The 14,965-nt window shown below is 39.7% G+C and overlaps 1 protein-coding gene across 1 annotated transcript in view; it reads left to right on the top strand.

Moving 5' to 3' along the window:
• tmem245 (transmembrane protein 245) overlaps positions 1–11,552 on the top strand; it is a 115,993-nt gene extending 104,441 nt beyond the window's left edge. The window contains exons 15-17 of the mRNA XM_072253527.1: positions 1,033–1,207; positions 3,490–3,684; positions 9,090–11,552. Coding sequence (XP_072109628.1) covers positions 1,033–1,207; positions 3,490–3,684; positions 9,090–9,135 — 416 coding nt within the window. The 3' untranslated portion in view covers positions 9,136–11,552. The remainder of the gene's footprint in view (positions 1–1,032; positions 1,208–3,489; positions 3,685–9,089) is intronic.
• The last annotated feature ends 3,413 nt before the right edge of the window (positions 11,553–14,965 follow it).

The raw sequence follows: 14,965 nt of genomic DNA, 5'->3' as shown, positions 1-14,965 counted from the left end.
GAATTACAAGTTGAAAAAGATAAACATGCTTTACTTACTTAGTCATATAAATTCTGTAAGAGTGAATTTCCATTCGATAAACAGATGTTATGCAGGAGTTTCTTGGATTATCTGTGTTGGAAAAAAGGGTGTACTGTAGCTATATGTTTTAGTTTGATATTTGGTTTTGGAATTACATTGTGATGTAAAATACTTAAAAGTATCTCAACCCTCAAAGCATCTTTTAACTTTTTCTTGACGGTTATGATTTTGAGAGCAAACGATTGACAAAAAAATATAAGATTGTTGTTCTTTGTACCCTTCACCTTCTCATTCCTATTCCTTATGCTATTAGACTTGTGTCTATGCCTCCCTCTTAGATTTACATATCCTTGCCTTCCAACTTCTATATTTCATCCTATTTAAGGTGCCAGAAATGAAATCGGATGCCACTACACTGGATATCATCTCTTCCCTTACAGCATTTTATGGGATCATTCACAAACAACAGCCTCTCCTCTTCCCCTCCCAACTCCTTCTCATGGAGATGTAGGAATTCAGCTCATCTTTTTACCTCATTTTCCACTACCCAGAACTCTGAATGAACTTCACACTTCAACTCAACACTACTATATCCTTTCACGGTCATCATCAGATTTAACTATTTTGGGTAATGTTTTATTTGTCTTTTACATCTCTTTTTTAATTAAATTGTTCCTTCACTATGCTTTTTTCTTTAAACCAATATTCAGTTTTCATTTAAAGCTTCCCACAATCCTTTCACAGACTATTTCCTTTATTCTTTCCTCCAACTTCATTTCCTTTACTTCAATTTCTTTTCCTTTGCTGATGAAAAATAGTCAGTTTGAAACATTTATTTTCTTCACTACTCTGATGCAGGCTGTCTGAATTCCTATGTCTGCTTTTATTTTGGATTTTAAACATCTGTGACATTTTGATTGTAGTAATCATTTACGAAAACTAACCTCAGGATATGGATCTTATTTTGCATTTGGACACCTTGTGGATAAACCTTTTTTTTCTTATTAATAGCTCTAGCAGCTACTCTTGGAGCAGTTCCATTTCTAGGAACTTATTGGGCTGCAATGCCTGCAGTGATAGACCTCTGGTTGACACAAGGAGAGAACCTTATGGCCATCCTCCTTCTCGTTTGCCATTTGCTACCAACCTATTTTGTGGATACAGCTATTTATTCTGATATTTCTGGGTGAGTGTTAAATGCATAATTTCCAGTTTTGTAGCTGTAACACACATACAAAAATGATTTGGCTTTGAAGTTGATTTATGCAATACTGTTGTTATTATTATAGTACTTGGTTCTGCAGAGTGTCTTTCAAAACGAAAGATAGAACGTAGGTAAACAGACATAACCCACTTGATAAAATGTTTTATCTAATATTAAACATTGTCATATAGGTGGGAGACTAGGTCGGATTGAAAATCCGTGACACAAAATTTCCCCATCGTGTTGCCGCAGATTAGGAGAGAGTTACTCAGCTTAATCCCATTTGACAGTGCTAGGTTCATGGCACTGCATGTCTTGGCTCTTTTGTACCATAGGTGGCGCAGTCATGTAGAGGTTATCATAACGCTTTATAGTGCCAGTTGTAAGATCAGGGTTCAATTCCTACCACTATCTATAAGGAATTAGTATGTTCTCCCCATGACCATGTGGGTTTCTACCAACATTCCAAAGACATGGGTGTTAGTGTTACTAGGTTGTGGGCATGCTACTCTGCCGCTAGAAGCAAGTCTGCCCGGCACATGTGCAGACTATGTTGGTCTGATTCAAAAGATGCATTTCACTGCATATTTCGATGTATATGTGGCAAGTAAAGGTAATCAATTTAAGAATTTGTGAAAATATAATTGGGATTTTTGACCCACTGCCCTACATGCATTGAAGTTGCAGACTCCCATCTTCCCTGTGCATCTCCTCTCATTTTCTACCAGTTACTTAAAAGTTATGCCATCTAATTTTTCATCCTCTCACCTCAGCTCAGGGAAATTGGTACCTATGTACTTCATCTAGGCCTTTCAAAATTTATAGTTGTATTTTCTCAATACCCTCTGTTCCAAATAAAACAACACTAACTTTTTCCAGTATTTTCTCAGAACTAATTTTTTTCCAGTGCTAGCAAAATCCTTAATTTTTGCCTACATTCTCTCCAGAGCGTCACATCCTTTCTATAATGTCCAAACAATACAGTACTCATGCTGTGGCCCAGTAGTTCATGTATGAAACTCAAGCACAACTTCCCTTTGCTTTTTATTAGGAGACTCCACCAATAAAGGAGAGAATCCTTTTAACCTTTTCCTTCATACTTCTCAGTATTCTCCCATTTATTGTCTTATCACCTTGCCTGATTGCATTTTCCCAAATGCGTTATGCACTTCCAAAAATGCTCACGCAGGGCGCTCAGACTTGTTCCAACTTGTGCACATTAGACTGTTTCATTAAAATGGGCCCTCTTCTTTTTTTGCTTTGTCCTTACTAACCCTTTAGTCAAATTAAGAATTATAAAGCTAAATCTTTTAATTGTATGTGGTGTACTGTCTGTTATTTCATGGTACTGATTTGTAACAGGATAACAAATCACACAGCGTCAATCTCCCACGTTTGGCAGGGCCGGAGGGTGTCTTCCCCAGACTTACGTGGCCAACGAAACCAGAGTGTTACATATTTGTAATTAGCTAGACTGAATAAAGTTTATGAGTTACGTACAAATATGAACAGTAAAATCATCCTTGTGGCAACTCTACTGACAACAGAAAACATTTATGCTAAACAATAGCATGTTTTCAATGCCTTTCTGCCGTACTGTGCTAGTGTTGTATTATCAATGCCTAATTTTCCTCTTTATCTAAATCTTTGAGTAATAGCAATATTCACTTGAAGGATTGATTCAAATGATCTTTGTGATTTGGATTCTCCAACAGCGTATTGTAGTGCTGTTTTATTTTACAAACTTGCATTCTTCTGATCTCCAACAATTTCACTGGAGTTTGTGGTCACCACACATTGTTTACTTCCAGTTAAATCCAGTTTGTCCAGGGTCGCTTTCTTTTCAATATAATTTCTAAATTTGAAGACACAAATTAAAGAAAATATTACAAATAGCAAAAGAGCAAACCATGAATAAATTTGCTGTATGTGTATTCAGTTGGCAAATGAGTTTCAAAATTCATGTCTTGTGGTCTTATGGTCTTATAAAGCAGATGTGATTTTGGTTAAAAGAATAAGAAAGTCACATACTGCTTAAGTGTCACAGATAATTTGCCATCCATTTTTGTTTTAGAAATACTTATGGTCTGGTATCTGGCTCACCTAGTTTATTCCTCTGTTCTTTGAAGTTCACTGGCATCTCACTCTGCCCCTCCCCTCAAAATTACTGGATACACTTGGGAAGGTGGGAGAGGAGAAGTAAAAACTAAAAAGAAATGCAGTTTGAACTCTTAAAATGTTATCTTTGTTATTTGTTTCCACAGGGGTGGTCACCCATATCTCACTGGTTTGGCAGTAGCAGGGGGAGCTTACTACCTCGGCCTAGAAGGTGCAATCATTGGACCTATACTCTTGTGCATCCTAGTAGTTGCCTCCAACATATACAGTGCTATGTTGATGAGTCCGTCAACTGCCTTACCGACTCCTTCCCAGACTCCTTGGCCATTGCAAATACATCGGTAAGTTCCTACTGGCTCATTAGGCCTTAATGGATCCTTATAAGCTGTGGGTATCAAAATATCCCCACAACTTCTTCAAACAAGTTTAGAATTTAAGACAATATAAGAGTTTCATTGAAGATGGTTTCTATTTAATCCTTGATATGCATATTGTGTCTCAGAAGTTTAATTGATTTCAATATGAGGTACATTGACTGATTAGTTTTCCAGAAGATCCATAATTTCTTCTCTTGGGTCCTGCGTGGACCAAAGGTTCAAAGGTTCACTTATTATCAAAGCATGTATCCCTACACAACTCTGAAATTCCTCTTCTCTAGATAGCCATGAAGCAATGAAAGAACATGAAAGTCATTCAGAGAGAAACATCAAACCAACCCCCCCCACAAAAAAGAATGGCATCCCAATTATAAACCTGCAAAACCCTCCTCCCCTGCACAGAACAGAACACAAACATCGACCCCCAAATGTAACCCCTCCTCTGTATTAAAAAAAAACTATCAGAACATCAAACTGCAAATCACCTCCCCTCGCACAACAAAATGGAAAAGGAACAGGCGATTTTAAGAAAAGCGTAATATATAAAACCGTAAGTCTGAAAATTTCACAGGCCATAAACAGTAATCCAATCCATAAATGCGGAATCATGATATCATCCTACAATATCACTGACGTTCATCAAAAGAGAGGGGCACCACTCGAGAGGCCTAGCCACCTGCCACAGTGAGCCAGACAGCGATAGGCCATTCACAGGCTCCTTCTCTGGCAGGGATCAAAACGAAGGCAGTCGGCACTGAACTCTCATTCACCTCGACGTTTCAATCTTCCTCAACGCTTTAATTGGTGATTAATGGGCGCTTTAAGTGGTAAAATATATATAACCATATATTAGAATGAAAGGGAAATGCTGTGTGTCTCCCATCCACTGCTACCAACCTTGTAGGTCCCACACCACACACTTCCCATTTCCACCTCCTACCCAAGATCCACAAACCTGCCTGTCCAGGTAGACCCATTGTCTCAGTTTGCTCCTACCCCACCAAACTCATTTCTGCATACCACGACACTGTTTTATCCCCCCTTGTTCAATCCCTTCCTACCTATGTTTGTGACACTTCCCACGCTCTGAAACTTTTCGATGATTTTAAGCTCCTTGGCCCCCACCGCTTTATTTTTACCATGGATGTCCAGTCCCTATATACTTCCATCCCCCACCAGGAAGGTCTCAAAGCTCTCTGCTTCTTTTTGGATTCCAGACCTAATCAGTTCCCCTCTACCACCACTCTGCTCCGTCTAGTGGAATTAGTCCTTACTCTTAATAATTTCTCCTTTGGCTCCTCCAAACTAAAGGTGTAGCCATGGGCACATGGCACTTTTCTTTTACTACATCAACGACTGCATTGGCACTGCTTCCTGCACGCATGCTGAGCTCGTTGACTTCATTAACTTTGCCTCCAACTTTCACCCTGCTCTCAAGTTTACCTGGTCCATTTTCGACACCTCCCTCCCCTTTCTAGATCTTTCTGTCTCTATCTCTGGAGACAGCTTATCTACTGATGTCTACTATAAGCCTACTGACTCTCACAGCTATCTGGACTATTCCTCTTCTCACCCTGTCTCTTGCAAGAATGCCATCCCCTTCTCACAATTCCTCCGTCTCCGCCGCATCTGCTCTCAGGATGAGGCTTTTAATTCCAGGACGAAGGAGATGTCCTGTTTTTGAAGAAAGGGGCTTCCCTTCCTCTGCCATCAACTCCACTCTCAAACACATCTCCCCCATTTCACGCACATCTGCTCTCACCCCATCCTCCCGCCACCCTACTAGGGATAGGGTTCCCCTTGTCCTCACCTACCACCCCACCAGCCTCCGAGTCCAACATATAATTCTCTGTAACTTCTGCCACCTCCAACGGGATCCCACCACTAAGCACATCTTTCCCTGCCCCCCCTTCTTTCCACAGGGATCGCTCCCTACGCGACTCCCTTGTCCATTCATCCCCCCCTCCCCCATCCCTCCCCACCGATCTCCCTCCTGGCACTTATCCTTGTAAGCAGAACAAATGCTACACATGCCCTTACACTTCCTCCCTCACTACCATTCAGGGCCCCAGACAGTTCTTCCAGGTGAGGCGACACTTCATCTGTGAGTCGGCTGGGGTGATATACTGCTTCCGGTGCTCTCAATGCAGCCTTCTATATATTGACGAGACCCGACACAGACTGGGAGACCGTTTTGCTGAACACGTACGCTCTGGCCGCCAGAGAAAGCAGGACCCCCCAGTGGCCACACATTTTAATTCCACGTCCTATTCCCATTCTGATATGTCTATCCACAGCCTCCTCTACTGTAAAGACGAAGCCACACTCAGGTTGGAGGAACAACACCTTGTATTCCGTCTGGATAGCCTCCAACCTGATGGCATGAACATTGATTTCTCAAACTTCTGCTAATGCCCCACCTCCCCCTCGTACCCCATCCATTATTTATTTATTTATATTCATTCTCTCTCTCTCTCTCTCTCTCTCTCTCTCTCTCTCTCTCTCTCTCTCTCTCTCTCTCTCTCTCTCTCTCTCTCTCTCTCTCTCTCTCTCTCCTCCCTCCCTCCCTCCCTCCCTCCCTCCCTCCCTCCCTCCCTCTCTCTCTGTCCCTCTGACTATACCCCTTGTCCAACCTCTGGGCTTTTTTCCCCCCTCCCCCATTTCTTTCTCCCTGGGCCTCCTGTCCCATGATCCTCTCATATCCCTTTTGCCAATCACCTGTCCAGCTCTTGGCTCCATCCCTCCCTCTCCTGTCTTCTCCTATCATTTCGGATCTCCCCCTCCCCCTCCAGCTTTCAAATCCCTTACTCACTCTTCCTTCAGTTAGTCCTGACGAAGGGTCTCGGCCCAAAATGTCGACTGTACCTCTTCCTAGAGATGCTGCCTGGCCTGCTGCGTTCACCAGCAATTTTTATGTGTGTTGTGTGAAATAAATGATGTCTTATCAGGGCTGTTTAGTGAATTATATCTCAAATGTTGAAAATCGGCACAACTCTGTCAAAGATGATTCTGATAATTCTCCGGGTTGTTATATTGTTGTTGCTACAGAAACTATTCTTTCTTAATCGATGTTTGTGCAGAAGCTTGGGTTAAAACAGTTCAGAAAATTTGAATTCAGCTAAAAATATTTTTCCATTGATAACCTACTCCCTGATTAAAAATCTGCTCTTGAACACTGCAGCTCTACTCTCCAAATGTGCCTAACATGATTTTGTGACTTGCTGTCATAATCATAATTAGCTGATATGAGGATGATCCAGAATAGCCTGTGGTTTGACGTATTAACCTGGACTAAGACTTGGCTGCAATAAAGAAAGGGGAAGAAATATACTCCCGTGTTTCAATGAGTTAAGTAAAATTACATAGGAATATTCAATACATTGCAGATCGCTGGAATCAAACTCTTTATTCTCTTTACTTCCTCCTCTTTTTGTCCTCTCCAGTACCATGCTTGCCTTGCTGTGGTGGTTCATGTCACTCAGTATACTGTCCTTCAGTCCACCCCTCCATTCCTGTGCTGCGTTAGCCTGTACTCCATCCCCATACGTTTCCAGTCCCAGCAATCTTACAGCCTTTAAAAAGAGCACTTTTTTTTTATATAGAAAATAGGTGCAGGAGTAGGCCATTCGGCCCTTTGAGCCTGCACCGCCATTTATTATGATCATGGCTGATCATCCAACTCAGAACCCCGCCCCAGCCTTCCCTCCATACCCCCTGATCCCCGTAGCCACAAGGGCCATATCTAACTCCCTCTTAAATATAGCCAATGAACTGGCCTCAACTGTTTCCTGTGGCAGAGAATTCCACAGATTCACCACTCTCTGTGTGAAGAAGTTTTTCCTAATCTCGGTCCTAAAAGGCTTCCCCTTTATCCTCAAACTGTGACCCCTTGTTCTGGACTTCCCCAACATCGGGAACAATCTTCCTGCATCTAGCCTGTCCAATCCCTTTAGGATTTTATACGTTTCAATCAGATCCCCCCCTCAATCTTCTAAATTCCAACGAGTACAAGCCCAGTTCATCCAGTCTTTCTTCATATGAAAGTCCTGCCATCCCAGGAATCAATCTGGTGAACCTTCTTTGTTCTCCCTCTATGGCAAGGATGTCTTTCCTCAGATTAGGGGACCAAAACTGCACACAATACTCCAGGTGTGGTCTCACCAAGGCCTTGTACAACTGCAGTAGTACCTCCCTGCTCCTGTACTCGAATCCTCTCGCCATAAGTGCCAGCATACCATTCGCCTTTTTCACCGCCTGCTGTACCTGCATGCCCACTTTCAATGACTGGTGTATAATGACACTTAGGTCTCGTTGCACCTCCCCTTTTCCTAATCGGCCACCATTCAGATAATAATCTGTTTTCCTATTTTTGCCACCAAAGTGGATAACTTCACATTTATCCACATTAAATTGCATCTGCCATGAATTTGCCCACTCACCCAACCTATCCAAGTCACTCTGCATCCTCTTAGCATCCTCCTCACAACCCAGCTTCGTGTCATCCGCAAACTTGGAGATGCTGCATTTAATTCCCTCATCCAAGTCATTAATATATATTATAAACAACTGGGGTCCCAGCACTGAGTCTTGCGGTACCCCACTGGTCACCGCCTGCCATTCTGAAAAGATCCCGTTTATTCCCACTCTTTGCTTCTGTCTGCTAACCAATTCTCCATCCACAGTAGTTCTTTGCCAAGTAGTTCTTTGTGTGTCTGGATTGACTGGACAGACTTAATTTTTCAGCCTAAAAGACAATCTATGAATAAGAATAGTTTACCCCTGATTTCTGATTCTTCATCTAATTTTATTTCAAATTGTATTTGTACATTTCGTTTTTACATTGTATCTTATTTCTCATGATAGCTACATATGAAAAGGAAATACAGTAAAGTTCTGATTCTCCAGATTATATGAATGTTCCTAGTTATCCAACACAGACCAGTATATTAAATTTTCTAGTGAACCAGGGGAATTTAAAAGAAGCGTGGAACATAAACAGTGTGAACCAAATCTTGAAATTTCAGGATTTCTTAAAAGCTCAATAGATTATTGGAGTTCTGTTGTAGTGTATTGTTGATGTAGTGCAGTGTATACCTTCCAGAGCATTTTTGAGAACTACTGCTTCAGAGCACAATTCAGTTGCTTATGTTTGAGGAATTTCTAACTCTAATAGTGCTGGTTCTTAGCTCACAAAACAACCCCTGCACCCTTTGTTAGATCAGGTATTTCTGAGTTGCTTAATTTTTGATGAAAAGTATAGTTTTTTTTACCATCAGTGTAAAGATCTTTTCAAGGTATCAGCTGGGCAGATTGGTCAGTCAGTCAGTCAGTTTGCATGTTGATAACTGATGTGTTTGTTTGCATTTCAGGCCTTTTGGGGATAGTGCTGAGGAAGTAAAGCCTTCTACTGAGTGACCATGTGCGTTTCCTTTTATTACTGAGAGGAGTGTTGGCTCTTCCATCTGTCGCTTTCCTGCACTGTTCAGAGTTGTGGCCTTCCTGTACATCCAAAGATGAATATTGTATTAGCTGCAATTGGCAGGAAGATGTCATTCATACCAGATGTGCATAAGGAATTTGCTTCACAATATTTTGCACATAACTATCAAGAACACAATTCAGAGTTTATCTTTGTAACTCCTGAACCTTAGTTTTCATACGATCTCCAGTTATAGTTCTTTTGCTGTATTTGATATGAAGAAAGGTTGAAATGTATTTTAATTTTATTCTTATGTTCGAAGTGCTTGCTGCAATTATTTGCAGACTTAAGTTGTTTTAAAAACGGAATGTTATGCCGGGTGCTGAAGTATTGAAAACATTTTGTATTGGTTTGTTTACTTTCATTTCTATAAATGTTCATAAAGCCTTGATAGATGGGCGGATGGCCTGATTGAGCCTTAAAACTACTTAGCTGAAGTAGTCTTTATATCCTTCCCCTCAAAAATTAAAATGCAACACCCTTGTGATTAAAAGTACACAAATAATATAGATACTTAAGTTACTAAATCATTCTCTATTTTGATGGCCTTTGAATTATTTCCCTCTTTGATATTCACTCCTTGGTTGCATGCTTCCTGTTGTTTGAAGTTATGCAGTGCTTCAGTTTAATCTACAATAATGATTTATTTGAAGTTATTGTATAATTCTAAGTTGAAGGGAGTGGGATGATGTAAATAGGTTTTACCAGAGATACTTAGGATATAGGACAGTACAGTAGGATTTCATGGTATTTTTGCCAGCCATTGGAAATGCCTTTAATTCCCATAGAGTGCACACTGAATTTTTTTTTGTCGAATACTCAGTACCACAGTTCCAGTGTTCTGGGTACAATCCTGACATCCAGTATTGCCTGTGTGAAACTGGCACATTCTCCTTGTAACCAGGAGGGTTTCTTCATGTTTCCTCGCACATCACAAATATGTGCAGATTAATTTGTCATAGTAACCTGTCCCTTTGTGTAAGTGAATGTTATAATCTGGGGAGAATAAATAAATGAGTACTTCATAGTTGAGGAGTAGATGGTCCAGTGTCTATGTGACATGCCTCTGCCTGAGCTCTGTGTCTCCCAAATAGAACAATTGAGGGGAGAAAGAACAGATTAAATTTGTGCAACCCTATTACCTATTTCAAGCATTTTAAAGAGCACATGTGGAAAGGGTCTTTCTTCAATTTCTCTCCATAGCAAGCTTACTGTTACAAATTCCATACCAAATGTGTATCACAATGAAATCTCTAACCTAGGCACATGACAGTGTCCTTGGGAGTTACATTTCAGAGTTAAAAGGTGGTGCTGCTATATATTGGATTGATTTCAAGTGATTTTCTTTCATATGCATTGGTTTAAATGTATTTCAGGCCACTTTTTAAGTTTGGATTCATATTGCCTTGAATTTGGTATGGAGCCAACAAATACATTCTCGCCAACTCAATGGGATGATAATGGGTGTGATCCTTATTTGTTTCAATCATAATTCCAGCACTACAGTGGAGGTACAGATGATAAAATATGCACTGACTTACAGTTCATTTTTAAAGAATTGACAAATTTTAAGACTATTGAATGGAAGGCTAGGAGGAGTTAGATTGAAATACCATTTGTTTTACATTTTATTTATAAATGTTGAAATATGAATATATTAATTACACAATAGACCAATGCCAATTTATTCTCTTGTCTATAAAGTTGTAAAAATAGGAAAAAGGTTTAATAAGCTAAACAGGTTATTCTATGATTTAATTTAGTAACTGTTAACTTCTGAGGGGATTTAACAGTCACAAATTGATTTGAGGATTACATGCAGAGATGTAGAGCTATATCTGAAAGGGGAAAATTATATTAACATTATTGGAAATATTTGTTACTCATCTATTGTTTTCTGTTTCTAGTCAGACAATAACTATAAAGACATAAAATCTGTAAATACATTATAATTTGGGGCACTTAACTCCTAATATGGTTGAATGCATTAATTAGGATATTGACGGAAGAACTCATTTCCACTGGCTGTTTTTTTTTATTAGCAAACTGTTCCAATTGGTAATTAATTTGTATGGTACACAATCTGAAAGTTTTGTGTAAATGTTTAAATGGTTCAATTTATATCAATTTGTTTTAAGTGTCAGGGGTTCCCAACGTGGGGTTCATGGACTGCTCGGTTAATGTTATGGGGCCATAGCATTGATAAAGGGTTGAGAGCCCCTGATATAGATGTTCCCTTCCAACTGTATTAGCAATGGATCTTGGCTGAGGAATTCCACGTGTGTGATACTGATACTTAATTTTGCTTGGTTCATATGTATTAATATATTTGTTATAAAGTTTTTAGATCATGGATTTATCATGGTTTCTCCAAATTATTTTAATTGTTTGATAAACATTATCATAGAAAAAATAAATTGTGTTATTCAGTTATCTTATTTGCAAGAGATTTGAGGACCTAGCTAACTGTAACCTGTTTAAACAATGGATTCAAAAATAAAATGTAAATGTAATTTTTTCCATGTTAAAGTATATTTATATATCCTGGGCAGCATTACTAACAGTCGTTTGCTATTATCCTTGAATTATGATGCTGCCTTGAAGTGATGGACAGGGCAAAACAGTCCTTAATCCTTTAACACAATGATGGCATTCTCAACCCCCATGATACGATGGGAGAACCATCAACAGAAATACTAGAGGGACTCAGGAAGATGGCAAGGGAAATTAGAAACAAGCAAACGCCAGCCTTGCAAGCACAATCCACATCATTGCAATTAAATCAAAGCTTTGTACATTTCAAATATCACTCCAGTCATTTACATACTTGTAGAAATTTGCATTTTGGCACATTTCTGTTCTTGCTTTTACAGTCTTTCCACTTTCAGCAAGTAATGAAAAGGCTAAAATTATAACAAAGTGTTTTAAAGGACTGCTGCTTTTTTAGTTACTAGAATTAATCCTGAAACATGACAACCAGTCTACTTGAAAGAAAGGCCAACTCTGGAAAATGTCTAACACAGGTATGCAGAGTAAACCTGATTAATTTATTTCTAGAAATAAATTACTAGGTCTACAGATGTCAGATATAAAATTAATTTTAATAACTATTACATCATCTTTTGGACATTATGACAAAGGAATGTATTGTAGCAGATAAATGAAGCCTGGAAATGCAAGCATAATGGTAAAATATTATCAATTATACTTTTGTCACTGGCAAACAAGTAATGTTCTCCAGCCAAACTATTCACACTATAGGACAAGCAGTACTTATTTTTGTTCCTGCCAGCTCAAGCATAGTACCATTGCCAACAATCACCAAGCATCACTTGTATTTCAGCAAATTACTGATGGCTTGGCCTCTGACTCCATAGCTAAACTGAAAACTTCCTTTAGCAGAGCCACAGATGTTCACTTATTTATTTAGAAGTACAGTATAGTAACAGACCTTTCTGGCCCACATAATTACACCCATGTGACCAAATAACCTACTAACCCGTACACCTTTTGGAAAGTTGGAGGAAACCAGAGCACCTGGAGGAAATCCATGGGATCATGGGGAGAAAGTACAAACTCCTTACAGGCAGTGGCGGAATTGAACCCAGGACTCTGGTCCTGTGTGGTGTTACACTAACCACGATGCTACTGTACCACCCTGTTCCAGGGTGCAATCGCTGTAAGATGAACGGTTCTCACTGGCTGTCAACATTATCTCTATTGCCACAGTGCTCAAAGACTCCATGAGGAAATGCAATGTCCCCACTGACAACCAGAAATCTCACTAGGATGGCATTGAAACCTTAGGAACCATAAACAACAGAAGCAGCACACCATCTCAGCGTCTTACCTGCCTGCCACATCCCACCTGTCCTGGGTCCTATAGGTGTTGAGGCCAGAACAGAAGGAAATTATTCAGGAACCAAGGTGATTATTAATATTTGCAAATGTCATAAATACTTAAACAGCTTCTCTGTATATATTTTTCACAGTAATTAGTATATATTTTTATTTATTTTTAATTTAGAGCACTGCAGTTCTCTGAATGGGTAATTTACACACTTCTTGATTTCCTAAACCTGGCTGCAGATGATTTTACTGCTGATCACACAACACATTTGGTCCATTTCCTACTTGAGCTCCATGTTCAGATATATGATTTATGTTGTCACAAACCTAATAATATCAGCCTGTGGAAATGATTATTTAAACCAATACATCAAATTTGTAGCCTGCTTTAAAACCTGGACAAAATTGGTGGAGAGTTTTTCTTTAACAGTCTGGCATTATTCAGATGCCAGCACCATGATATTTATCTCTCTTAAAACCAGCTTATGTTCATACACAAAAGAGATCCACAAAATGGTTCCCAACTAACGACATTCAAAATAACCTTTATTATATGAAATGTTGAAGGACATTTTAGGAAAGGGGAAAAACAGTAGAAGTTAGCAGAAGTACTAGGTAGAGAGAGATCTGTGCAGGCAGAAAACAGATGAAAGTGTTCAGTAGGACAATGCTTAAATCACCTTGGCTACAGACCAAATGCTGGTAAATGGGATAACAGGAGATAAAAATAAACACGAAAAAGCCTGCAGATGCTGGAAATCCAAAGCAACACACACAAAATGCTGGAGGGACTCAGCAGATCAGGCAGCATCTATGGAAATTAATGAACGATCCACGTTTTGGGCTGAGACCCTTCTTCAGGACTGAGAAGGGAGGGGGAAGATGGCAGTACTAAAAGGTAGTGGGAGGGGAAGGAAGCCAGCTGGAAGGTGAAAGGTGAAGCCAGGTGGGTGGGAAAGATAAAGGGCTGGAGAGGAAGTAATCTGATAGGAAAGGAGAGTGGGACCATAGGAGTAAGGGTGTAGATAAGTTCTTGAAGGTCAGCATGGAACATGGGTTGCCTGTATCACTCCAGGACAAGTGTCGCAAAGTCAGTGAAGTGGGAATACATGGCGCAGGTGAAACATGGAGATGGAATAAGTTAGTTTGAATGCTGCATTGTGTTCAAGTGTGATGCTCGGGACTGTGCACCATAAAGACAAAAAGACTCTGCTTGAAGGATACTAGGCAAGACTTACAATGGAGAGTTTTTGAGCAATCTTCACCATGTTTGAGCAGCATCATATACATGTTATGCACATAGTTTGTTGTTAAATTTTGCTTATGCTAAGCTGAAGTTCCAAATCATGTACAGCAGTTTCCAGTTAATTGCGCCATTGGTTATTCGGGGTAACTGCTTACTTGGGACAATTCTTAAAGAAGAAAAAACAACTGAGAAAATAGCCAGGATTCCTTTTGTTTATTTGGGACACTATGCCACCTAATTGGGGCAGGAGACTGCTACATTTTTGTACTGTTAGACACCACACTGTGCATGTTAGTGAACAATTTTGAAATAGCATCAGTTGCATGTGTTTGTGTTCAAATGCAGTGATTGCTGTCACTGATTGCTGTCACTGATTGTTAGTGAGAAATAAGCAGTAAGACAATTCAGAACTGTTCTGCTCACCGTGGTTTTGAGCATTCATGCTTGGTGATGCCAGAAATAGCAGAGTGAAAAATGAGATGTTTTCACTACTTCAACGAGTTAGGAACTGTGAAGGATTTGAAGATATAGACAATCATCTTAAATGTTACAATAAATGTTGAAGATTTGGAAGAGGCATTCATCGCTAGCATCCTATGAAGGAAGTACACGGCCTGAATTCCTCTGTTGATAAATATTAGGAACTAATACACAATTTATAGTACTTTAGT

Source organism: Mobula birostris, chromosome 3 (genome assembly GCF_030028105.1).
Source record: "Mobula birostris isolate sMobBir1 chromosome 3, sMobBir1.hap1, whole genome shotgun sequence".
Lineage (NCBI taxonomy): Eukaryota > Metazoa > Chordata > Chondrichthyes > Myliobatiformes > Myliobatidae > Mobula > Mobula birostris.
The sequence above is the reverse complement of the archived record's forward strand: the minus strand, read 5'-3'. Positions and strand labels throughout refer to the sequence as shown.